The sequence below is a fragment of the Caloenas nicobarica genome, chromosome 20, assembly GCF_036013445.1.
Source record: "Caloenas nicobarica isolate bCalNic1 chromosome 20, bCalNic1.hap1, whole genome shotgun sequence".
In the NCBI taxonomy this organism is placed as follows: domain Eukaryota; kingdom Metazoa; phylum Chordata; class Aves; order Columbiformes; family Columbidae; genus Caloenas; species Caloenas nicobarica.
Genome location: NC_088264.1, coordinates 2,825,250 through 2,851,459, shown reverse-complemented (window position 1 = coordinate 2,851,459; position 26,210 = coordinate 2,825,250). Strand labels below are relative to the sequence as shown.

The following is a 26,210-nucleotide window of genomic DNA, read 5'->3' as shown; positions in this document are numbered from 1 at the left end:
ACCCACAGCAAAAGACGCCAGTGATGGAGGTGGAAGGATTTCTGTCAAATCAACGTGGCAAGGGTCCCTTCCTCCTTTCTTGAGGGTTTAGATGCTGCTCCAGGATAAATTTTGCTAATGTTTCATGACGCATCCACCCTCGCACTTGATCACAAAAGTTTAGCACAAGTTTCGGTACATCTTTCAAGACTAAAAATTAAAGTAATTGCACTGACAAACAAGAAATATCCGTCGGCTGCCCCGTTGTAAATTGGCAACCCCGCCAAACTTGTATCTTCCTGCTTCTCCACGGCTTGTGACCTTTTTAACTGCGCACAACCCGTGCTGGACACTTGTACAACTCCAAGTCATCAGACCCACAGCACGTCCTCAGACACCCAACTCCTTATGGTAGGTTTGACTGCTTTTATCGAAATAAACCGGCATCCAAGTTTAAAAACCGAAGGCAATCTTTGGCAAGCTGTCCCTGGAATTCCTGCCAGTTTCCAGCCCGGCGGGACGGCCACGCGGAGCCCGGTCACCTCGCCCGCCACGCTCCTCCGCTCTCGACCTGGTGCCAAACGGCCCGGACAGACGCAGCTCAGGAGAATTCAGAACGAAAGGTCAGAAAAACAGTAACTTCTCAGCTGGCACACAAGAGAAGTGTCGCTCACACGCACTGGGCTTCAGCCAGTTGGAAGTTAGGAAGAGAAAGAGGTAAGGACTCGCCATAAAAGGTGTTTTTCCACTTAAATATCCATGTTTGGTGGCAAGATGATGAGTCACCATCCCTGGAGGGGTTGGACAGACGGAGATGAGGTTCTCAGGGACACGGGGCAGTGCCGGGGGTGGGTTATGGTTGGACTCGATGATCTTGAGGGTCTCTTCCAACCAAAATGATTCTGTGGTTCCAAGAGTAGCAAGAAGACCCTGACTCTTCCTCTTCATAGCACAACCGCTTGAACTCAGAAGCTTTTGAATGGAGTTTTGAAAAATACCACAATCAGTGATACGAATCTCTTTGGCGGTCTGAGGGATTTGTCTTCTTAAACCATTTAAGCCCATTGGAAAATATAATTTGCACCCTGAGAGACATGAACTGTAAAAATAAGTAGATGATTTTCTGCATCAAAGCAAGCCCCAGACAAAATAAAACCTAAAAGAAACAATAAGCATTGTGCATGCTGAATGCCAGCACACCCAGCACTTCAAACAAGTGTGAAGTATTGAGACAGAGCAGGAATGAAGGACTTTGACCTTGTATTTCTTCCACAAGGCCACAAAGTCATCAGCCGTAAATATAAAAAGATAAGTTGACCGTAACCATATGGTGCTTCACCAGCCAGGAGTGCAACCCACAACTGGGGACATGCTTTTAAATGATACACTAGAAACTATACTGGGTGCCTTAATGGTATTCAGCAAACTCAGTACCAAGCTTTAAAATTACTCCTATCCATCCACCCACCCACCCAGATGTATAATCTTATTCTCATAGCCCATCAGGGCAGCAGCTACATGAGTTAAAATAATTGCAGTGTTCAGCTCATGGGTCGATTCATCCCAAGTCCAGGATAAACACAACATTTGATCGAGATAAACATCTCAAATTGCAGATGCTCTGGAGCCCCGTGAATCGGCAAAGCTCTGAATCGGCAGCTCTGAAACACGTCGGATAGTCGCTGCGAAGAGAGAGAATCAACCTCTGCTGCAATGCCGTGCATAAAAGCTGCTCTTCCCCAATTCATTTGTTCATTTCAAATATCATTGTCACTTGTTAAACGCATCTGGTAACCAAAAAACCCATAAATTACCAGCAATTCCCTCTTTCTTACAGTCTTCTTTCTCGTGCGGTACTTGTGGTACCACCCAGAAACTCTTTAAATCCAAGGGCTCCCAGGCTTTATCCTACCCATACAGGGAGGCAACAAAAAATGCTCTTTGTTATTGAAAGCACAGCCCAGTTTAATCTTTATTTATAGAAAGAGTATTTTGATTATTCATGAGTCATGACTTACTATCTGTTACGAAAAAAGGGATGACAGACACAAATCCCATGTTCTCATGTGGCCGAATTGTGTCTCCACAGGTTTGTTTGCACTTATTTAGTCAAACCGAGAAGATCTCTGGTGGAACCATCTCTCTTCCCCATGCAGTCACACTACAAAATACAGTTTGCACTTGATAAAATATTGAAACCAATTATTTACTCTCAGTTTTATTGTGTATTAATGGAGACTACACTCATTAAAAACTCATAATGCCGCAACTACACACACCCAAATTATCCCTCTGCAATACGGACACCGAATTGCACGGGTAGAATTCCAGTTAGTCACTCAAAACTCAACGCATAGCAGAGAATAACACCCATCACACCTCAGATCACCCTCTTCCTAAATCTCAGTGTCTAAGCACCCCTTGGGTGCTTAACCCAACTTCTCTAGAGAATAAGTTGATTTTTAAGTTCATGTAAACTCGATCCACAGAAAAGGAGGAGACAAAAATAACAGGCTCCGTTCCAGCCTCGCAGATCTCCCTTTCTACAATTGTACTCGAGTACTTAGCTCTTCCTCAAGTGCTCTGCTAAATAATATATATGAAATTTTATACTGAGCTGCACAATTATCCCACAGATTTCAATAGGTTTATACAACTATAATGTTCTTCTCGGGCAACTTCATGAGCATCTCGTATTTCAGAGGAAGCAGGCAGACCTCACAGACTCTATAAGAAGGCTCATTTTCTAAAGAGTAGCTTGTGATTTAAGTACGGACCCTGCTATTTTACATTAATTCTGAAAACTGCCTCATTATTAAAAAATGCAGAGCAAAACACAGAGCGCTAATCCTGCTTAAACACAGCGCGTCTCTTGGGTCAGACCCAGAGACTCATTCCCACAGCCAGGATTCCTTTCCCCTTCCCTCCCAGACCGCGATCAAGAAAATCCTTCTCAGGAAAGCAGATAGAGATGCCCTTGTTACAAGGAAAAGACAAGGGGCAGTGGGTACAAGTTATTCCCGGGGAGATTCCGACTGGACACTAGGGAAATTTTTCCCGATGAGAACAATCGGTTGTTGGAATCATCTTCCCAGGGAAGTGGTGGGTTCCCCAACACTGGACACTTGAAGATTCATCTGGACAGGGGGCTGGGCCAGCTTGTCTAGGCTGGGCTTTGCCAAGAAAGGTTGGACCAGATGATCCTTGAGGTCTCTTCCAACCTGGGATTCTGGGATTCTGTGATGTGCCATCTCTCATGCTCGGGGAAATGGATGGACAACCTCTTCGGCCAGAGACGGGTCCTGCACAAGCAGCTCCACCAGCACTGCAGAGAGGAGAGGCAGTGAACCTCAGGAAGCCATCAGATCATAGAACAAATCCCAGAATCGTTTTGGTTGGAAAAGACCCTCAAGATCATCGAGTCCAACCATAACCCACCCCTGGCACTACCTCATGTCCCCGAGAACCTCATCTCCATGTCCAGCCCCTCCAGGGATGGTGACTCCACCACTGCCCTGGGCAGCCTGTTCCAATGCCCGACAGCCCTTTCCGGGAAGAAATGTTTCCTAACATCCAATCAGTAGGGCAGGGATTGGGGAAAGCAATGGGAAGGATTTAAATTTTAACCTCCAAATGCCTGAACTGCAGCTGGTGAGATGAGGCGCTCTGGTGTGGAACAGCGGGGCCACCAGCTCCACAACGCTCCTGTCGCCGAATGGTTATTTAGGGGAGAAACAAGATTTCACAAGTTGCCTTTGCACTTGTGTCAGATTACAACAAAAAATCCTAGTAATCACAAATTACATAAAGGCCAAAGCTTGTGGTTAGTCAAGCAGAAACAAGCGCAGCACGATGCAGGGGTTTGATTAACACTGTCAGATAACCTTACCGTTAAGGCTGCTGAAATTTATCCTTTGTCAGTAATGGGGTTAGAAGCAGCAATGCTCTGTCTAAAAACAAATATTCACAGTCAAATTCAACAGCAATAAGGTCTGACAATCCTTTATTTATAAGCTTACTTCACCACACCAGAAGAATCAGGGATTTAAGAAAACAAATGAAGCCAATCTAGTTCCTGAGGGCCACAAGAAGCTAAACTCTGCTCTGTATTATGTTAATTTGGTGAAGGTCAATGGTTTTGAGGCTTTTTTTCAAGTCCATGAGCCACAGGCTGAGCCACTAATGGAGAAACAGACACCAAGAGTGTCTTGAGCAGCTTTCTCCAGCCCGGATCTCAGCATCACGTTACATGTGAGGGTAGGTTATACAAGAATATTTCTTGGGAACATTTAAACAGCTTTCCAAAAATGTAAGCCAATGCCACATCAGCCTTTAAATCAGGATGATGTGTCCTCTCCTCCCTCCTTTTGGCATTGCAGCCAGTTATTTCACCGCCCGACCGTCCGCAAGGTAAAATAATGAAAATGATTCCCACGTCAGAGATACAGGTAACAGAAATAACCATCTTCACAAAACACTAACTGAAAGCTTTTCCGAATATGCGGATATTTATACAGACACACATCCCTGCACAAGATTAATTTTGTGCAATTCTTGGAGCGCGCTCACATAGATCCAGGAGATATTTTTACTCACATCTTTTTTTCTTAATTCTTTTGCCAAAATTATGCCATACTAGACAGGTCTATTAGAATACAAAATTACTCAAAGGTGTTTATGACATTGGTCATTGGTATGAGTACACACGTCCTTCCACGCGAGGCCTTATTTATGCTGAGGTTACCTTGGGTTAAAGTTCCCTTTATTCCCCTTACATTATAGCTTGTTTCACCATCAGTAAGTCAACCCATTTTATTCTATTTATCTTCAACAAACACACAAACCTCACAAAATGGAAAAGGGCTACGTGTGGATAACAAAAGGACTGTAAAGGTACCATGGGGCACTTACAGTTTTTCTCACTGAACTGTAAGATGTTTGATTCTTTCTTGGCTCCCATATGCACTGAAAATGAGGAAATGTCATGGATTGCAAAGGACGATAATTCAGCTAACCTATGTGCCAAAAAAGGGTTAAAATAAGACATAAATTAAACAGAGGGGCCTCAAAGCACAGGCATTTATTTTAATGGCTTTCCAACACCACTGCCATGTCTCTTAATTTTATCGCAGGAAACCATTTCAGCCTCAGAGCTCCTCCTTGCCTTTTTGAACGCCAAAAGACTGGGTAAATACACAGATTTTAACCCAAACAACTATCGCCACTCAGATTTCGGAAGCCCTGATCTGTAGCCCAAGGCCATCCCCATGTCACGGGTCCGCCAGTTGGCATCATTTTCCAATTTCTTTTCTTTTTCTTGTGCCGACACCGCCTTGCCCTGGTGCTCTGCGGTGGAAGGACGCCCGGATGCTCCTGCACTCTCTCAGGCCACCTCCTCTTGTGGTCTTTTGACACGTTGCTTTCTTGGTAAAGGTGTATTTTTAAAATTCGGTCTCCGCTACAGCATCCCAGGAAGTTCTTTCAAGTCAAAACCACAGTGATGTATGTGCTGCGAACTTTCTGAAGCAGAGGGGTAAAATAACAGATGTGCATTTCACATAGCAAAGGAGACAGAACTATTTATCCCTATCAGATGTAGCCAACGACACAGGTCTTCGTATGGACAAAGACACAAGTCTTTGTGAAAACCAAAAATCAATTGAATGCTCTTGTCCCTTTTTTAAAAAGGACAAACAAACTAATATATATATATATAATTAAGCTCCTAATGAAACTTTATATTACAGGAAGAGGACTATGTAAAATGCAGTTCACATCCCAAGGAATTTTTTTACCCCATCTCCCACTTGGACAACAAAAATGGGAAAATATTTCATTTGTAGTGCATTTTCAGTCATTTGCTTCAGGTTCTCGTTAATTTCATGCCATAATACTGCAAGATGAATGCAGGGAACTTCAATGGTTGTCACTGCAAAACATAATTATGGAGAGGATGGGAGGACCCACCTTATAAAACCTAGAAATTCGAGTGAAGCACCATTTCAAAATCCCCATAATCTATCACCCATTTTGTTGTTTCAAAGCGTGGCGATACAACGGGATCATGATGGCACTGGGAATGTGTTGGCCAGCCTGTGCTTGCCTTGGTAAAGCCACAATTATTCACTATGACTTTGTGCAACCTGGTTTTTGCACGTGTATTAAACATGCTGAAAAAATATTTCCATCATATCATCCATCCATATGTGCACCCAGCAGCTGCGGAACAGCAACCGGTGCGGACTAGTGGTTTTAAGCTGGGAAAACGAAGTGCTAGATAAATGTTTCTTAGTTCTGGCGTTTCTAAATGATTTTTCCTAATATGTGGTTAATCTTTCTATGCCTTAGCTAAGCCAAACTAGACAAATTCTCCCTGCTGATAGTCTTTTCTCAAGTTCAGAAAAATAAGATAATATCCTTAAACACGTTTGCTAAATCTTTAGAAATAAATGGATTTAAAAAATCATTGCACTCACGCTTTGCAAGAAATACTTCCAAGCATTAAAGGGTCTACACTCAAGCAAATAAAAGTCTCGCCTTTTACAAACAAACACTTCTCTGCTTCTCTGTGGGTGATAATAACTCCCAGCCAGCAAAACCACACCATTCACCGAATTTTTAATTCTGCAGAAGAGACAGGAGGAAGCGTTTGCGCCTCATCCTGTGGGGAAGATGGTTCCTCCCCACGGCTGCAGAAAAGCATCAATTAAGGTTAAGAGTCTAGAATAAAAAGTGTATAATTATTACACGAATCTGCTCACCAAACCTCATGTAAAACAGGCTATTTTTCCACGAATATATAGATGGGGAAGGGAAACTAAAGCTGTGCAATGCAAAAGAAAGGCTTGATAACACAAGTTAGTTGAGAAACACCAAGAACACTTCTTACCCTATCTGGTTTGATACGAGGGGAGGAAGACACACTGATGGCTCAGCTGAAAATAGAGACCTCAACCAAGTCTCCTCTCACCCTCCAAAACCTTGATATGAATAAGTAGGTCTGATTTTCTCACTTACACTTTACTCAGACTCTACTATAGCAGCTGCTACTGCCCCAGCGTCTTGGTTTGGGATAGGACCTCTTGCTCTCTTCCAGCTGTGAAACGGGTCTTCCCTTCCCTCGCGAAACCACTGCGACTGCTCCAAAAGCCCCTGCTAAACTTAACCTAGAGACAACCCATGGGCAGAAGCAGAGAAAATGAGAAAAAAGGGCGTGAAAAGAAAACACAGGAGAAGAAGCAAACAGGAGATGGCCCAATGGCTGTCTGGGGCTTCCCAACATGGGAGACCTGCCTCCTTTTCCTTCTTTTCTCCCATCCAAATTTGAGCAAGGCCATAATTAAGATCCCAGTATTTCCAAAGCACTGTAAAAGATGGAAAAAAAGTGACTCGAACTTTTTTTTGGGGGGGAGGGGCAAAGCTAGAAGGCTTTAATTAATCATTCCTTACTTGGCAGAGTTTATGCCTTTGAGTCTTCTGAATTAAAGCTGGGACCTGACTAATAAAAGTATAACTTCTGCTAGCAAATTCAGAATTAATTCCATAAATTTTGCCCTGAAAAGAGTTCAAGTAAAAGCAAAAGAACCCCCAACTTTCTGCAGTTGCAGCGGTATCAAAGATGACGCGTTGCCTTCGCATTCACCACGTCTGCCCTTCCTACAACCAGCCAGCGCCGGTGATCCAGATCCCCAGCAGCAGAAGAAATACTCCCAGGTCACAAAGACGTGGGTCAGGGGAATTTAAGGGAAAAAAAAAGAAAAAGAAGAACTGTGTTTAGAAATAACTTGATGTAAATGTAGCAGAGGACACGTACAAAGCAAGACCTTTATCTCATAGTCACTCATGCGCAAATGCTGGGGTTTAAGGTCTAATTACCCTCCGCAGGTGGAGTCTCCAAGGTGTCTTGTGTCCTCCATGGAGCTGGTTTCACTAAAGCCACTTATATACAGCGGAATCGAGCTCCAGGGGCTTACAGAGCAGCCACTTGACAGTCAGCCAAATGTTGTACATTATTCTTCTTCCGTCTGGATGAGTTTCAGTTCCTCAAGCGCGCATGAAAGCACCACTGAGAAGACAATAGGGTTAGCGCTGGTGTTTGTTTTTTCCTTTTCCCAGAAGGCTTCCCGGGAAGAAGCATCAGTCGGCTATTGTCTCTCTCACTAAACGTGTGTTTGAGTCTCCTCAGCCACTCAGCTCTTCCGCTTCAATGTTTTAATGCTCCTTCTTTTTTGGAAAAAAAAAAAAAAAAAAAAAAAAAGATAAGTTGCCTCATTTCCTCTCCATTTATCTTTCACGTTCAGAAAAGCTTGTGACAACACAACACAACTTGAAAGGAAAACACCAAATCAAAACCACCTTCTTCCAGCGCCGTGTTTGTACAGTTGGACCATGTGAGCTTCTGGGCTCGGAAAAACAGCCGGGCAGGTTATTGTTAAGAAGAGGAAATTTGTTCTTGATAATTTATTTGGAAACGGTTTGGTGGGAGCTCTCCTGCTGGTTCACAGTACCTCTACGTATGGACATGCCAAAAGTACTTGCCCATACGCCACGACTTGTGGTCATGCGTAACCAGAACATGTCAGAGGTCTGGTTTTTTGTCTGTGGCAATACCTCAATTAGTGCATTTAACCATCTGCTATCAGCGCTCTTGCCTTTGTACAATCAATCACGTAGCTCTGATTTTATAAGTCTCGTTCTTCCATCACGGCTCTCCAGAAAGTTCATTCCATCAGTCCAGTCTGAGCTCCAATCAACGCGGATGCTGATACTTCCTCTCTTTTTGGAGAAGAACATGGTCGTCTCTTTTGTTTGTCCATATCGAAACTTCAATTCTTCATCTTGCTGTGTTTTGTAAAATGTTTTATTTTGGGGACTGAGAAAAAAAACAGCCCTAGGAATGCAAGACGCAAGAGCTGATAAGAATCAAAGAAAATAACTTCTGCGTGATGAGAGTTTTATCTGGCAAATTTATGTATATCAGATTACATTTTCATTTTCTGAATGCAGACGTAAGCATTAGTAATGCTATTTTAGACAAATTTAGCTCCAGCCTACCCAACTGCAAGTGAAGCACACCGTCACAATTCGCTTCAGTGGGGAAGCAGCCGGGCAGCGATCTCATTTACAGACTCACAACTGCGGAGAAGGATGCTCAAGCCATCTCCCTGTGGCAAAAGGGGTCACAAAGTGTGTATGTTAGCGCACATCTTCATAAGAAAGAGCAGATTTTGGAGAATAACAAACAACTATGATTATGCGGTGTTGCTTTGAAATCATACAATGTCTTTTTCTTTGTGTCTTTCCCCAGACTCCTCAGTTAGGCGACTGCGGAAGATAAAGCAAAGACTGTGAAATGGTTTAGTTTTTGCTTCAGCCTCGGCAGGGCTGTTCTGCATAAATTTGCCATGTGAGCGTCCAATATGCACAAAGTGCCTCTAACGGAGTAATGCTCATCCTGAATCGCATCCAAATCCCAATTCCTCCACAGGCTGCCTGCATTTACTGACTCCAACTGAATTTCAAGCCCTGTTTGCATTCTTTGATGGTAGTTTCAAGTCAGCCTGGGTCTTTCTGAGACGCAAATGCAGGGAAAGCTGCATGAATCCATTTTCTATCTTCATTTGGGCCGATGGGATTCACCAACCTGATGAAGTGCAGGATGAGCACTGAATTTCTATGAAATATTCTCCCACCTAACAGCATCCAGTGCGGCTTCAAAACATCCCCAAGAGCTCGTTAATCAGCAACATGAACCTCCTTGGAGAGACTTTTTTATCGGTTACATTACTCCTAGAGACCTTTACTGCACAGTGCAACCACCTCTTCCAACGAGATGCTACTCAGGCTACTCGTGCAGTAGCAAAAACTCTTTGTACCCTGGGACATAAATTCTTTGTATTTACCCTTTCAAGCATCGCTGAGCAATTATTTCACCAACGTTTTCACCATAAGCTTTGCATAAAACCAGCAGCTTCATCCAAACAGGTGGGCTCTTCGTTAACTGCGAAGCAGCTCAGTGAAAAGGACAATAGAATAAGAACAGGCCAGGAATTTTGGAAAACGGTATTCACAAAAACCGCCAATATGATTCATGGATTCTTTATCATTTCCAATGCAAAACCACGGTGAGAAGGAGAAACAGCGTTGAAAAAGCACATCTTATGGTCTTGGCTTTGCACCGAGCTTGAACAGCAAAGACGCACCAAACTGTCAAAAATGAGCCAGTCGGGTTGAACCTTCTGGCTCCAAAAGTTTGGGTTTAAATTGAGCCGGGACTTTTTCTTTGCATGTCTCAGAAATCCAGAGGTCAGGACAACAAAACACGGGCCTCGGGTTCAACATACTGGTTTCCAATTTTGCTTGCAGGCTTGCCCCCCTGAGAACATGTTCCACAGCTAATGGCCACAAAAAACTATACTCTAGGAGACTATAGGCTCTTTTCAATCAGTAACGAGGTCAGATCCTTGTGTTGCAATTACTTCACTTTTAGAAGTACCTCCGTCACTAAGAGGACAGTATGCGTGGTTGAAGATTCAAAGGCATTTTTAGAAAATGGGTTTTGCTGCCACTGGTGTGAGGCAACTTCTCATGTTTCCAGGACTGCTGGGTACCAACTGCCAGCCTCTGAAGCCACGCTGAAAGTCTAAAGGCCAGCTGAAGTCCTTAACACTACAATTTTTGCTTGGATGTATGGAAAATATCTGCTTAATGTGCTTCAGAAGAGCCTTCTGTGAGAAAAAAAAGGAAGCGTCAGAGCTTATCTCATTCAAGAACGACTAGTACAGAGCAACACAAAGCAGGTTGGAGATAATGCAGCCCTGGCTTCAAGATTGAGCAGATATCCTACACGCTTTATGAACTCTTAATTTCCTAGGGTTTCTCCCATTTGTAAAATGCTATATCTCAAAATCAAAAGAAAACATAGAATTATAGTACATAAGAAACACATAAGAAACAAAAGGAGAACTGTTCTACTGGCCAGCAAACACTTTTTAAAAAAAAGTTAATTAAAAAATAAGTCTTTCAAACGTGTTAGAACTACCTTTTTTGTAAAACTGCCCTGGAAAACTCATTTTTTAAACATACACTCTTCTTTGCATGTCTACAGTATATAAAACGCATTTCTTCTGGTTAACATATTATTCAGGCCGGAATAATTACACATCAGAGAGACGCCTAATAAGCTAATCTTTAAACTTTCCAGATCTAAAAAAAGATCCCAAGGCATGTTTTATGTATATAGAATGATGTCAGCTGACAAATACGTGGCACAGTCCGTATTATTGTGGTTGCAACCAAGAACCACATGAATCAATGTTTTGGGCTTGTCTTTGCATTAATCAAGACGACAGGACTTCTGAAGGAAAGCAAGAGCGTGTTCTGTAATTGTGAGAATCCACTACGAAGATAAAAGAAAATTAGCCACACAATATGGGACAGAAAATAGAGAATATAAGCATTACTGCATTTTATCAGCAGTGTGCACTTTCCTGGAAGACTCCATAAGGTTTTAAAAATCAAACAGCTGCTGCGAGAAGCAACAATGAATAGAAATACTTGGATTTACAACTAAAACTAACAGGGGACAGAATTGACAAAGAAATATTTGCAGTTACCATAACCATATTGGTTTAGACTTACATCAGACAAAAGCTATTTCAACAGGAAAACCTGTCTTAGGCAACAGCTGGAAAACTCATAGCCTGATTCTGGAAGGAAAGGGGACTTATTAGTTTTTACAGATGTCTCCATTCCCATCATCCAAAAAGAGTTAAAGCTACGAACAGAGAGATGGGCCCCATCTGCCACACGGCTTTCCCGTCCTCCCCAGGCTGCGCACGCTCACGTCTCTGGCATCAATTCAGCCTACACATCTATACATTACGTGCACAGAAACTCAACCTGACATTCTGTACAGCGTCCTCAAATTTGGCTTTAAATTCATTTTTGGTTCAGCATCCCAACAGCAGAACTCTAGACCCCTCTGCTATCAAAGGGGCTGGATTTTATTTTTTAAAAATTGCTCTTTTGCAGACAAGAACAATAAAAACCCAGGCACAAAACTAACACCGGCCAGCGCCAAGCGTGACGGGGAGAGCACAGCGACTCGTCAGTTGACCACGCTTCCTGCTGCCTAAATATTTAAGGCACGCAAAAGAAAAACCACGTAGCAAGATGAGTAACTAACAAACCACAAGATCTTGCTCAAAATGACCACGTGGTACTTGATGCTCGTTGGGTTTGTGTGTTTAGGTTGGTTAACTCCCTGGTATCACAGTGTGGTATCGGTTTGAGACATCCCCATTCTGGTGTGACGTGCTGAGCAGCTCTGTGTTTTTTCCACGCGTCAGGGAAGTTGGTGATAACTTCAGATGGGGCCGTCCTTCTTCATTTCAGACACAACTTCTTCCTCCAACAAACCCCGGCGCTGCTTCAGTTTAGGATTTATCACCACTACTTGGCCACAGCTCCAAAGGAATCATCACAAACACATCGAGCCCCAAATGCTCCATCTCCAAAGTCTTCTACAGAAGCTTCTTTTGTCGCAGATCTCGGGTGTGTTTCACAGCAAATGCTGCTTAGATTTTGTTCCCGGCACTTGCCTTCCCCTCTGCTAGCCTTGCTTTTGGTGGAACATCATTTGAAAGCCGCTTCCTGCCGGGCCCTCCTGCTCTCAGCTAAAAAGCAGTTGAAACGCAAGAGCAGGAGCAAGGGATTGAAGCTCTGGTGAAGAACCGTGAAATACATAAAACAATACAGGGACCTTGATTCTACAGCTTCTGAAGGAACCCCATAACGAGGACAATCGAATTCGTAAGGAACTGCTGTGCTAACGAAATAGCCACGGTCCCTCCGGTGGCACAGCAATCACCTACCGTGACACCAAGCAAGGACACTGCAGCCATTCCCTAAGGAAAGCACCCATTACTTAATTAAAATATCTCAAAAGGAATGAGAGAAACAGGAGCTGAACCCTAATACTGGGCCCAAAAAATGCAGCATGGCCAACCTAGCAGACTGGTGACATATCATGCTTCCAGAAGTAAGGTTAAATTAGGACTCAAGTTTTCCAGTTGCCTTGATTTTGATGTCCAAAGAGAGAGGGGCTCAAATCCTGCATCAGTCCACACGGACACTGACATTCTTCCCCATTCCTTGGGTCTGTTTTTGATAAAAGGCTGATGGAAGCGCAATTGACACATTTTCTACTTAGCACATGATTTGCTTCTACAGTTCAAAAAGTTTTTGAACCTCCTAGAGATCGATTTCTTCTATTGAATGCATTGTGATGGCTGGATTGAGACTTTGGCATGGGCTTCAAATACCTTACACATGTAGGTCGGACTTCAATACGGGTCTTCTCTGTGGGCCACCAGAGGGGTAAAGGAAATTCCAGCTGATTCCCTGTTTCCTGGCCATAGCTGGAAAGCCCACTGCAAATTATCAAGCTTGGTAAAAACACTAACAAAGAACTAAACAACCACGACTACATTTTAAAAGCACATGGAAAACAAGAACTCACGTCTCCTCTGTATCTTTAATACAGATAATCCCTTTTCTTTAAAATCACATTGAAAAAATCCATCTCCCAAGTATGGTACCTGACCGATTTACTGTGGAGCTCTGAAAGTTCACGGTGTGGTGAGCTGGAAACAGCAGGGACTTGATTTATATTTAAGGCAGGTAACTGCCACACTGAAGAGCTAGACCCCGTCTCTGTGTCTGCTACAGTATGAACAAAACATATGTCACTTACAGCAGAAGCTCCCAGGTGGCTCCTGCCGCCTCCTTTTTCTGATTTGCAGAAGTGCTGAGCACCCGCGGTCACAACAGCGCATGGCCAGAGCCCAGCTGGAAATCTGGGGAGAGCATTAAAACGGCCCATTCCCTGAAAAATTAAGCACTATGTTTGCCAAGCCCCAGATTCATAGCCATAGCTCCTCATATGTGAAATAAAACACCACCACATAGTGCAGCATCTCAGCAGGAGGATCAGCTGATTGATGTCTGCACCGCGCATTGTAGCTTGGCAGGTGTACAGGAAATCTCAGAAGGAAAAAACAAAAAACAAAAACCAAACCCAAACAACAAATCTGGGGTTTCCTACTGAATGAAGCCAACAGAAAAATACACCAAAATTTGCCTTTGCATCCTGGTCTCGCTCGAGCATCAGCGGTGAGCTCAGGGCTTCAGACCCCTGGACCTTTTCAGCTCAAAGCTTATGGTTGAAAGTTGTGCTGGCTTTGTGGCATCGCCTTTGTCTCCAGGGGTGAAGAGCTGCTGGTAGATGTGGGTTTTGCAGTTATTTGCTACACTGCACAGAGGGCAAATGTGGAAACAACAGGGTTTAGTTCAGCAGGAAAACACTGGCAGTGGTTAGAAACCCTCCCTGCTCACCTCGGGTTTCCCTCATTCCAGCTCTACGTCCCCCAACCCCTTGCCTCCTCTTGCAGGATATACCTGAGCTATTTGACAGAACATCCAGAGAAAGGAAAAACACGTTTTCTTTAGCTTAATTCTCACAAAAAAAAACCCACCTCATTTTAGCCGCAGTTTTCTCAAAAATGCAATCTGAGGCAGACACTCAGCATGGAAACTTCGGTCTGAGCAGCTGAAGACTGGGAAAGCCTCATTTGCAACTGAAAACAGTGGAAAGTGGCTGGCAGACTAAATTGCAGACAATGATATTACTCACAGAATATGCTGAGAGCAAAAAAGCCTTTTTTTTTCCCGTTTGCAGAGACTCTGCCATTAAATCTTTGCCTGGGGACGATGAAAGCTTTCTTTTCCTTCAGTGCGACCACTACAATATGTGGAATATCGAGTGAAAATATGCAAGGAGCCTCTGTATCGCATTCAATAAAAGCAGGTTGGTCTTAAGACAACGTTCATTTGAGATATTTAACATCCCCAATGCTGCTTCAGCAATCAGGTCTTCAGTCACAAACACAGCAACCAAGCTCTGCAGAGAACCGCAGCACAAATAGCAACTGTGGTTTCATGCAGAGGAAGGAAAATACCACGTAAAGCTTTAAAAATCGCTTCCTAAGATAAGAGATGAGAGCGGCTGAAGAAGAGCACGAGCTAATAGGGTGAGCGAGCTCGATGCTGACTTCCAGGAGGGTGGTGGCGTCTTTTGTAAATTTGAAGCAATGATGCCCATACACCTCTGAAAAAAGGAAAAGCTCCTTGCCAGGCTTCAAGTTTACAGATACAGCGCACAAGGGCAATTTTTTTAAGCTGGGATCCCAACTGAAAACCAGTAGTAAATCCAGGAAGACATTACTCCAGCGAGTGATCTACTGCAGGCAACAAGCAGGGGGCTTTTAGAAATCGTATGTGCAGACAGAGCTGGCTTGTGAGCTCTGCAAAACCTGCAGCTACCTTGACCTGGAGAACATAAACCTTTGTGGGAAATCCCAGATGTTTTTATAATAGAAAGAAGCTGTAGACATTTTTTTCCTAAGGTTGGCTGTGCAAGTATTTAGTGATGAGGAGCTGGTCCCCGGCACGTACCCCAGGCGCTAACCCAGCGGGGCTGGAACCGCGGCAGAAGCCTGGCCGTGCTCTGGTCCTGGCACTCCTCAGCCCCACTTTCTGCACATTTGGCTTTGCCTTTGTGTGCTCTGCCTGCTTAAACAGTAAACAACCAGGAACAAGGATCGCCTTACGCTGTTTGTATAATACCACCAACGCTCTTTGTGAGGACCAGCACGTCCCCCGCACAAGAACTAATGTGCAATTCAGGCATAGACGAGCTTTTCTGCAAGTTTGAAGAGGCATCACCCACTGCTGGTGTTGTCAGCGGAGAGCCCAGAAACAGGCCGGGCACTGACGAGCGATGCCACCTGGACAGACACCGTAACGAGAAGAAGGCGCCACATTCACCGTTTAAGCCACGACACGTAGAAAAAAAAAGCAACCCAAAGACCAGCTGACCTGCTCACTTTGCATAAATCTCAAAAGCAGCGGACCCGCCACACAAGCAGCAGAAAACCACCCGACAGACACTTGGCTGATTTGGCACCAAACACGTCGCTCACAACACAAGCCTCCGTAGCATCTGCACACTCCTCAGGGACCAGGCTGCTCAGGGCAAGGCAGAATAACAGGCATCGAATCCAGATAATCACAAACGACGTCAAAAAGTTATTTTTAATAAGTATTTTTGGATCAGAAAATTTATGTAGAAAAAATAAATCACCTGCTCTGTTCCTCATTATGCTTATTTCCTAGAACAATTTCAACCATACAAAAATAATCTACATACTTCTGGTAACTATATCGCTTTTAACTTTTTAATCAACTAACCAGAAGAACCCAAGAGTCTGACTCACTTTTGCTTTCTACTTCCTGATATTGCTAGCTAAGACAACTACCTCGTTTTAAAAAAATAGATGCAATAACTAAATAATAACTTCGGCAGTGCTACAATGGCCTAATACGTAGGCTTAAAGCTTTAATACTATCCGAAGTGTCAGAGCAGCTGTTCGTGTTTCAGGTATTAACTAACATCTTATCACGGAAGCATGAAGATTAAAGGCTTATGATTTCAAAGATTAACACTTAATTAAATACCTGCAGAAACTAATTCACGGAAACCTTCGGTTATGCATACCAAGTTAAGCATTAGTATAGAATCAGCATCAAACTTTTTAAAAAATTTGTAACATTGATTAAAAAATACAGGATAAAGTTTTCAGAAAAGCCAAACAGGCAAAGCCTTTCTTCACACAAGTTGGAGGCGTTTCCACAAGCTTTAATCTTGCTTTTATGGGAGGGTTGGCCTCGTTTTGTCACTGTCCTTTAACTGCAAAAGCAACTAAAATGCTTGCCCGCATGTTCAAAAACTGGACACCACTTGTAATTGTTCTTTAAGTGTGAAGAGAACAGCATGTTTATGATATGCAAAGGGAAAAGCTGTAGGAAGAAAGGCTGCTGTACTTCAAAAGCAGCCAGGACCGCATTGCTTATGAATACTGTCCTTCCTGATCTAGACACTGGTTTTTCAGCTGCTGCTGCCCACACGCATCGACAACAAAGCTGTTTTCACCATCTCCAAGCCTTTTTTTCCTCCTCTTAGTATCCATAACATTTCTACCAGATGCAAAGACTGTCTTATAATTTGTGACCAAGCTGCGCTAATTAAAGAACCTCCGATCTTCAAGATTTTTGGAAAACAGCAAGTACAAAAGAGCAGCAGAATCCATGCTTACAGCATGCCTCTCAGTTACAGGTTTTGGGGCAAAAGTGAGACTTCTTCTGTTGAGATAAAGCTCCTTCCGTTGATGCCCGTGCTTAATTCAACATCGTATGTTGTTTCTTCTACACAGCCAGCAGAAAAAGATGAAAAAAGCCACATGCCTTCCCCTACCCATCCAGTGATTTCCCTTCACTTATACTACCCCCAAAAAACCTTATTTCCCAGAAAAAAAAAAAAACACCTTTCAGTTTTCAAACCTGGGCTCTGTAGCGAGCGTTACGTAGCACATCATCTTTAAGGCTGTTTTTTGTGCAAGCAATATGTTTTGGTTTTGTGTAAGGGAGCTGGAGATGATCAGAGCTCACATTTGGAAGTTACCAAGTACAGTCAATTCTGTTCGAGTTGGGTGGCAAATACCTTTCCCATCAATCACGTCCCTGGATGCCTTTTACTTGAATTTAGTCTAAAGCTAAAGCACTCAGCCCCCTGAATTAAAGAATATAAGAACCACAGAGAAGCTGCCTCTCCTTTCCAACACAGACAGGCACTATTTATTGAAACTACAGGGTGAAAATCTGCCACTGGCTCCAACAGCAACAACCTCTCTGAGGACAAAACTTCCCAGAAAGCAAGTAAAGCCAATAGGATTTTTCTTTAAAATCTCATTTCTTAAGGTCTTCGAGAACTTGGACACTTAGCAAGGTGAATATAATGAAGAACAGAAACTCATACACATATTGAAATTTTAATTTCCTACCCATTTCATTTCATTTTTTCATTCCATGGGTATTTATGCCTAGTTGGATTGGACTAGATAGCACTTGTCAAGTGCCAGCCCGCAATCATGAACTCTGGATTCAGTTGTGTTTGTAAAAGGAAATATTACTCTGCCCCTTCCTTAGATTTTGGGAATTGCGGAAAAATCAGATCAGCTTTTGTCATAAACCTCAGAACGCGGAAATGAAAAGCGCCATCTAAGAGCTCTGAAGCAGATGCTGGTAAGTCCAGAGAGACGCTGCGCTCCTGCTCTATCGGATGCTACAGCCACGCTCACCTGCAGAAAACAAAAGAGAGAGGATTTCCAAAACACAGCAAGATGTAGCTTGTAACAGGCTGAGAGAAAAAGCACCAAGCGCAGCCAGATTTTTTACAAAACCCAGTTATACTCGCAGCTGTACACCAAATTAAAACCAGAAGGGCTACGCGACGGTTTCAAGCAGAAAATCCAACATTCAGCCGGAGCGCCTGTCCAAAACAGGCCAACTTTTCCACAATTAATTCCAAGTTATTCTTCCACCCTCCAGCATCCCTGCTCACGGCTGTGGCTGCTGGTGAGAATTTCCCTCCGGAGCAGCATCAGGCCTGGGTTATCTCCCTCCGAGTCACTGGGACTTATCTCCATACAACTGATGATATTTATTCAGTTTCCTTATCTTGTCTTTTACGTAAAGAGTAAACCAGGCTTCTCTTTAGTCTCTAAAACTCGACAGAATAGGAAGAGTCTGTCTGCTTTTCCTTGTAGGAACACCTCTAAAGTGCAAAAAAAACCAACCCCAAAACCTGTCTTAATTAGTACCATACTGAAATCCATAGGCAAAACAAATGGCTAAAAAGGAACTTCTTACAGACGTGAAGTAATAGCTTTCGCTGTCAAATGAAAAGAAGAATGGCTGGAAGGTCTGCTCGGAAAAAAGCCCTGAACAATGAGGAAACCCGCAGGGTGACAGCACCATCGCTGCGAGGAAAAGAGACGGAAAAGAAGGGAAGGAAGAAAGAAAAACTGCATTTAAACAAACAAATCAAAAGCAAATTACTACAAAGCCTCATCCTCTGGACAGCCTGAGGTTTACAGCAATGGGTCGACTGGATGTGGTCAAGCATTTAATAATAAAACAACCTTCAGAGAAGTGCAGTTTTTTGTATGCTAAACTCTTTTGAAGATAGGCCTGTTGAAATTACCGGCGTTGGGTGCCTGAAATCTGTCCACCTCTCCCAATTTAAAAAAATTTGGTCCTAACAGACCATACATAACAGCCCAGTTTGGTCCCCTGCTGCTGAGATGGCAGAGATAGAAAATGAGTGAGACCCTCAGGGCCATTTCTCCCTTCTCCCCACTGTGAGATCTGCTTCCGCGACGGTTTCTTGTCTAACATTAGAGACCCAAAGCAAAAACTTCCTATCAAGAATCTTGAAACCTGCGGCACAGTCTCTCGGGGCATCCTACCATGTTGTTTTAACAAGCACTTTCATCTTTTTCCCCAATTTCAGGATTGCACCTTGAGTCCACAACTCCCCACTACCACCCCGTACCGCTCCCTGTTGGGTGTAACACTCATTACATATCATTAGACAAATCACATAACGAACACCTCCCATCACAAGTTTAGCCCATGCCTCATCAAACCGAAAGCATGAATTTTTTTAATAAACTCTTTTCACATGACCAGCTCTCAGTCTCCTAATTATTACTGCCATTTTTTAAACTCCATCTGTTTCACTGGCACCCTGAGTAATTCCCATGTAGCCTCACCAAAAACCTACAAAGAAGGATTTTCTCCTCCAGAAGACTTTCCTTCTTTTTTAAGGGCTCAGTCCAAAACCTAGAGGAATAACTATAAATTTCAAACACAGCCTCACATGCAGCGTACCCCTAACAGACTAGTGAAGACCGCTTGAAAAATTACACCTTGGCATCATACATTCTCTTCTTAGGCATTATTTTCTGCAGAAAACACACGTTATCATGTCAATAATTACATTTTCTGACTTTCAGGTGCGGCTCAAGGTGTTGCCCCATGTACCAGTACACAGAGCTCCCAACAATCTGCAGTTTGGTTGGTTCGTTGCTGCCCCTTCTTCCTTAAGAGCACAGGTGTTGAGGTGGAAATCCCAGCTTTTGCATTCAATAACAGCGGCTCCGCGTCGGATACGTTCAGGATTTTCTCTGGGATTCATTTCTCCAACTGGTCCGACGAGGCCCGCACTTATTCACCCACGGGGTGCCTGTGCCGAGGGCCATGTTCTCAGTGCTTTATACAGACACCTACGCCTACGTTTTTACATATTTTTTTTTTACATAATTTTACACATCACATAATATTTGTCCTTGTTTTGTTCTCATCCCTCAAGCAACGTGAGCAAACAGGCTTTTGGAAGTTAGAAAACCTGTAGATTTATAGGGATGGTGATGAAAATGCCGTATCGGTTTATTGCTGAAGACTGCATCTACCCCTTTAGCCCCCATTTCCATTAGCTATATTGTGTTTTAGCTTAAACGCTGCCTAAATAAACTACAAGGCTTTACAACACAGGGACAACGGCTTCACGCAGTCGTGTTTAACTCTGCCCCACGCAATTCTGGCTGGCACCCCTTGCAGGGAGCAGCCCGGTGTGCCGCAGAGCTGACGTCCCACCCAAATATTCACAATTTTCTCTGCCGCAGGTTGAGGTTAGCGTGGCAGGAACTAACTCAAAAGGTGCCGGCAGTCAATCACTGCAAGGTTCTGCTGCAAGGACGGGTGCACGAGCCACCTGCCAAGCTACGCTAAGAGAGATGCTGAAACCAGGATGCATGAATCACAAATATTGGTGTGTTTACTGAAATGCTGGTGAGAGGGAGCACTAGAGATGATCTAGACCAATCTTGCACTTGAAGTAATACTCAGGATTTCCTGTCTTGAGGCTACTGATATTTGGGCCAAGATGAGTGAGCATCCCAAAATGCACCAAGTTTGGAGAACGTCGCTGGCTGCAGCATCCTTCAGCCTCTGTCTCACATCCTCCCTCACCGGTGTCGTCCCATTCAAGCACTTGGATTCACAGTTCTACTGACAAAAAGTTGATTATCTCCCTACCCTTTTTACTAAAGATCTCCTTGCATCACCTTTGGAGGAAAAAAAAAAACCAAAACCAAAAAACAAACACCAAAACTCCCAGTCCCCCAGTAAAACCCACCTAACCTTTACAAAGCCAGCCAAAAAAACATGCTAATTAATCTACAGAATTGGCAATTCAACCTTTTTCCTCCTCGAACAAGGAGAGCTCACCACGGCACTCGCTCTGGAAATATGTCAGACCAAGACGTGTAAGACAAGCAAGGTCTAAATCTTGCAGGCTTCAGCCTCAACGTGAGGAGTAGGTTTAGCAAGCCGGCTGGACCACACTCATTTTGATTTAAGATGCTCTACCCGACTCCTTTTCCTTCTTGGGAGTGCTAATTTACTGGCAGCCTCTGTACAAAGTGCCTCAATAATTATTTTTCAAAGCAAGAGTTTAGGGTGAGGGATCCTCCCTTACAGCAAGAACGGCAGACTTGGGATAAGCACAGTGTTTTAATCCAATTTTTCACAATGATTTCACTTTTACTACTTGCCTCTGCAAAGAAGTGATAGGCAAACTTGAGATGCGTCTGCGGAGCCGTGCGGCTCTCGGCAAGGGAAAGGCACCTTCCCTTGGAGTGGCAGCAGCGTCACATACACACACCCCGTCCAGTTCCACATGTGTCTTAACAGAGAAGGATTTCCCAACCCTCTGACATGATGAGTTCCCCATTCTAATTCTAGATAATGTCCAGGGCAAAGACCAGCACGATTTCCTCTTGCACAGCTGTGAAGAAGCTAATAAGCTTACTGAAACTCCCACTTTATTTTTCTTTTTTTCTCTTTTTTTTTTTTTTTTTTACCTTCGGTAATTAGACATCAGCCCTTTCAGGTGCTCACAACTGCCCTCGCTCAGTCAGGGAGCAGAAAACTTGAAATGCTGAACTGTGCAAGTGCAATTTTGGCTGCAGCACGGGGATGAGTGTAAAGACAGAAATAAATCCATGAGGATTGCACCCTCATGGCTCTGATGGGACCTGAAACCGCCTTTAATGGGGTAGCAGAAAATTATGATACTGAGGGGTCATTGTCAAAAAATCTCCGCACATGATGCCCGCAGCTTTGCTGATTGCTTTTTTGAGTGAAAGCCGTTTAATATTTGCACGTCCTTCCCGCTATGGGAATCTCTTGAAAGACCCACTGTGCTTCCAAAAGTCTTAAGAGGGGAGTGGCTCAACATTTGCACTCCCTCTACACCACCAAATAAAATAAAAAATGGCAAAGCAACAGAAAGAAAGGCCAAGCTCGGCTGTGGGCACCACCCAGGAGTCACCCTGCGGGCTGAATCATCAGCACCGAGGTTGATCTCCCAGTCCACAGCAGCGAGGGCTCTCGCTGGCTTCACATGCATTATACGTAAAATACCGGAACGGGGCTTCCTTCTCACATGCAAACTTTTATTTTGCTTGTAAATCTCCGGCCTTTAAATTTGATTTGTAAATACTCTACCTGCTACCTTGCCGATAAAGAGTGTGGGTAGACAGGCAGGACCAAGATGTTTTTCATCTCCAACTACTCAAAGAACAAAAATGCCTCCTGAAATATAGGATTATGCTCTTTTCCTTCATAGTTTAATAGTAACATGCATACATTTAAAGTGATTTGTTGTTGTTGTTGTTTTCTCTCTCCTAATACTTGAATGGGATAAAAAACTGTTCTTACACATGTTCGAAGTTTACCTAAATATCCACCTAACAGTTCTCTCACTGCCTCCAATGGGCTTTCCAAAAAAAATCAACCTACATGGTCTCCATCCGATCTACCTTGGTGAAATCCAGCGCCTTCAAAGCTTCAGGTGCTGGCGAATTGGGACCTTAGCACCACACAGGCAGTTTTGGGTCGCATCTCCACACTTTTCAAAAGTTTTTTACACACAGTTTCAGGTCGCATCTCTCCACGTTCTTGCAAAGTTTTTTACACAGTTTCACGTCACATCTCTCCACACTCTTGCAAAGTTTTTTACACACAGTTTCACGTCGCATCTCTCCACGTTCTTGCAAAGTTTTTTACACACAGTTTCACATCACATCTCTCCACACTCTTGCAAAGTTTTTTACACACAGTTTCACATCACATCTCTCCACACTCCTGCAAAGTTTTTTACACAGTTTCACGTCGCATCTCTCCACACTCCTACAAAGTTTTTTACACAGTTTCACGTCACATCTCTCCACACTCCTACAAAGTTTTTTACACACAGTTTCACGTCACATCTCTCCACACTCCTACAAAGTTTTTTACACAGTTTCACATCGCATCTCTCCACACTCCTACAAAGTTTTTTACACACAGTTTCACGTCACATCTCTCCACACTCCTACAAAGTTTTTTACACACAGTTTCACGTCACATCTCTCCACACTCCTACAAAGTTTTTTTACACAGTTTCACGTCGCATCTCCCCACACTCTTGGAAAGAATTTACAGGGACGGTTTCACGCCGCATCTCTCCACACTCTTAAGTTTTCACCATCTACTCTCGGGCAGGTTATAACCCGCTCCTCGGGAGTTTATCCCGCATTACCGTTTAAAACACCGCCTGCTCGCAGCCGCTCGGCCCCAGCCCTGCCCGCTGCCGGAGCCCCCCGGGGGCTTTTCTCCGCGAAGGCGTTTGATGCCCGGCCGCTCGGTCTCCCCCCTGCCTTGCCCTACCTCGGATGTAGGTGCACTTGCTCTCGTCCAGGAGGCTGGAGGCAGAGCCGCCCATGCTGCCGGGGAGCGCTGCTGCCGCCGCCGCCACCCAGCCCGGCCCCGCCGCCGCTTCCTCCCGCAGGCGCCGCCTCCCGCCCGCCGCCGCCACAGGAGGTCGGGCCCCGGCGGCGGGAGGGCCCGGGCAGCAGCGGGGATCCTCCGGCCCCGCTCCCCGCCTCCTTTCCCTCTCTCCCCCACCCCCTGGAAGCCCCGGGGTTGCGCGGTTTGGGAGCGGGGGGTGGCAGGAGGCTCCGGCAGCGGTGATGGAGGAGATGGGGACGCGTCCCTCTGCGGGGTGCCCTCTGGGCGCGGCTGTCCCCAGCTGTTGCCGTGGGTCATCAACGCGCACAGCGCTGCTGGCTCCTCTTGCTGCCCTCATCTCAAAATCCACACACTCGGACCCTTCCGCGTTTCCATGGGCGCTAGTCTAAAGACCGTTGATGGTGCGTGTGGTACATATCATGGGAGTGAAGTCCACCAGAAATAGTCTACAGCATTTTACAAGAAGGGGCTGGAGCACGAGTGTGATGGGAGCGGCTGAGGGAGCTGGGGGTTCAGCTGGAGAACAGGAGCTGAGGGGAGACCTTCTGATCTCTGACCTGCCTGAAAGGAGCTTGGAGCCAGGGGGGGTCGGGCTCTGCTCCCCAGGAACAAGAACCAGGACCAGAGGAAACGGGCTCAAGTTGCGCCAGGGGAGGTCGAGGTTGGATCTGGGGAACAATTTCTTCCCCAAAGGGCTGTGGGGCATTGGAACAGGCTGCCAGGGCAGTGCTGGAGTCACCATCCCTGGAGGGGTTGGACAGACGGACATGAGGTTCTCAGGGACATGGGGCAGTGCCAGGGGTGGGTTAACAGTTGGACTCGATGATCCTGAGGGTCTCTTCTAACCAAAATGATTCTGTCATTCTAAAATATCCTTCGAATAGGGCACCGTCTTCTACCAGGGATGTTGAGACACCATAGGATTTATATGGCTCAACCTTTGGGGCCAAATCTTCCTGCTCTGGTCAGCCTCTTACTGGGAATCCTGGTGGCTTGTATAGGATGCTATTGATATGTGATGCCAGGATGAACAATAAACCTACACAAGCAGGCAATAAGGTGCATTTTACTTCATCAAATATTTTCCAGTGATCAAACCAACTTCCTAAAATGTGCAAAAGCACCCGTTTGCAGATCCTTGGCACAGCAGTGCAAGATAGTACAGAACAGCTATCCAAATTTTCTTGCCTCTAAATAATCATTTCAGTGAGCCTTTACACCATTTGTGACTTCCTAAGGTATTTTCTCCCATTTTGCTTTTTTTATAATGCTAATTCAGCTGGCCAGGAATGGGCAGCTTGCCATATGTTATTGTGCCTCGTATGTTTAGTATGGAGTGGCTGAGTTGCAATGGATATGGATTGTGCCGACATGCTGGAGACTGACAGCAACTGGAAGTTACGTATTTTAGACTTAAATACTTTTTATTGAGCTTGCTGTGAAATTGCTTTGAACTTCGCTAAGTTTCACTCACACAGGTTGTGCATTAAGGACATTTAATACTTTGCCACTCGGTGGATCACATGGTAGCTAAAGATTTTGGGTTGAATCTTAAAACTTTTTAAACCAACACTAAACTTGATCAGATGGGAAATATTGAAGAGAATGTGTAACATCAAGTTCAGTGTTCTGCCACTTCCTTGAAGAAAGCCGATTGAAAGCAACTTTAATATAAATTCACACTCTCTGGGCACGCTAATTGTACTGAAGTGTAACAGAGCAATGGTATAACTACCCTGAGGAGACCGGATTCATCCAGAGCGTCACCGAAACAGCGTTTCACAAGTCTATAGATATCTTGGCTGAGAATATAATACTAAATCAACAGCACTTCTAGAGGTCAAATGTGAATCAGACCCTACGATCAATGCATCTGGTTGTTGAGCTCTGTGTGAGAGCTTTGCACTTGCAGAAAGACGGATGCTGCGGTTTGCTCGCTGCACATCTTTGGGCTGTGTGAGCAGACAATGATGAGGAAATACTGTTTACTGCTGTGCAATTTAAAGGCATTAACTCAGGAGAATTTGGCCTCCGCTGGGTGTAGCATATCTTTTATCAGATGTATTTGAGAAGCCTTTCATAACATACAATCACATGTAACTCACGAGTCAGCTCCAGGAGTCTGGAGAGATAAACTGTGGAAAATTCATGAGCCATAAACTGGATTGCTATTCTCTCTCATCGTTTAGCAGATGAAAATATGCCAAATCCCAAAAGCTCTATGCCCAAGAACAGATGTTAGTGTGCATACTGAATGGGAAACCTCCCTGTCTAATTACAGCTAGAGTAAAAACAAAACAAGAACCGAATAGGTTTTTTAATTATAACATTTTATGCTTCGGTAATACCTGATCCCCAGGATCCCGAGGCATTTCACAAATGCTAGCTAAAGACCATAATTTTCCTTTTAAGATAGG

General features: G+C 44.3%; 1 protein-coding gene across 1 annotated transcript in view; it reads right to left on the bottom strand.

The window, feature by feature from the left end:
* The window catches only part of NIBAN1 (niban apoptosis regulator 1), a 64,151-nt gene extending 40,350 nt beyond the window's left edge, over positions 1-23,801 (bottom strand). Inside the window, exon 1 of the mRNA XM_065649138.1 lies at positions 23,713-23,801. Coding sequence (XP_065505210.1) covers positions 23,713-23,767 — 55 coding nt within the window. The 5' untranslated portion in view covers positions 23,768-23,801. The remainder of the gene's footprint in view (positions 1-23,712) is intronic.
* Between the last annotated feature and the right edge of the window lie 2,409 nt (positions 23,802-26,210).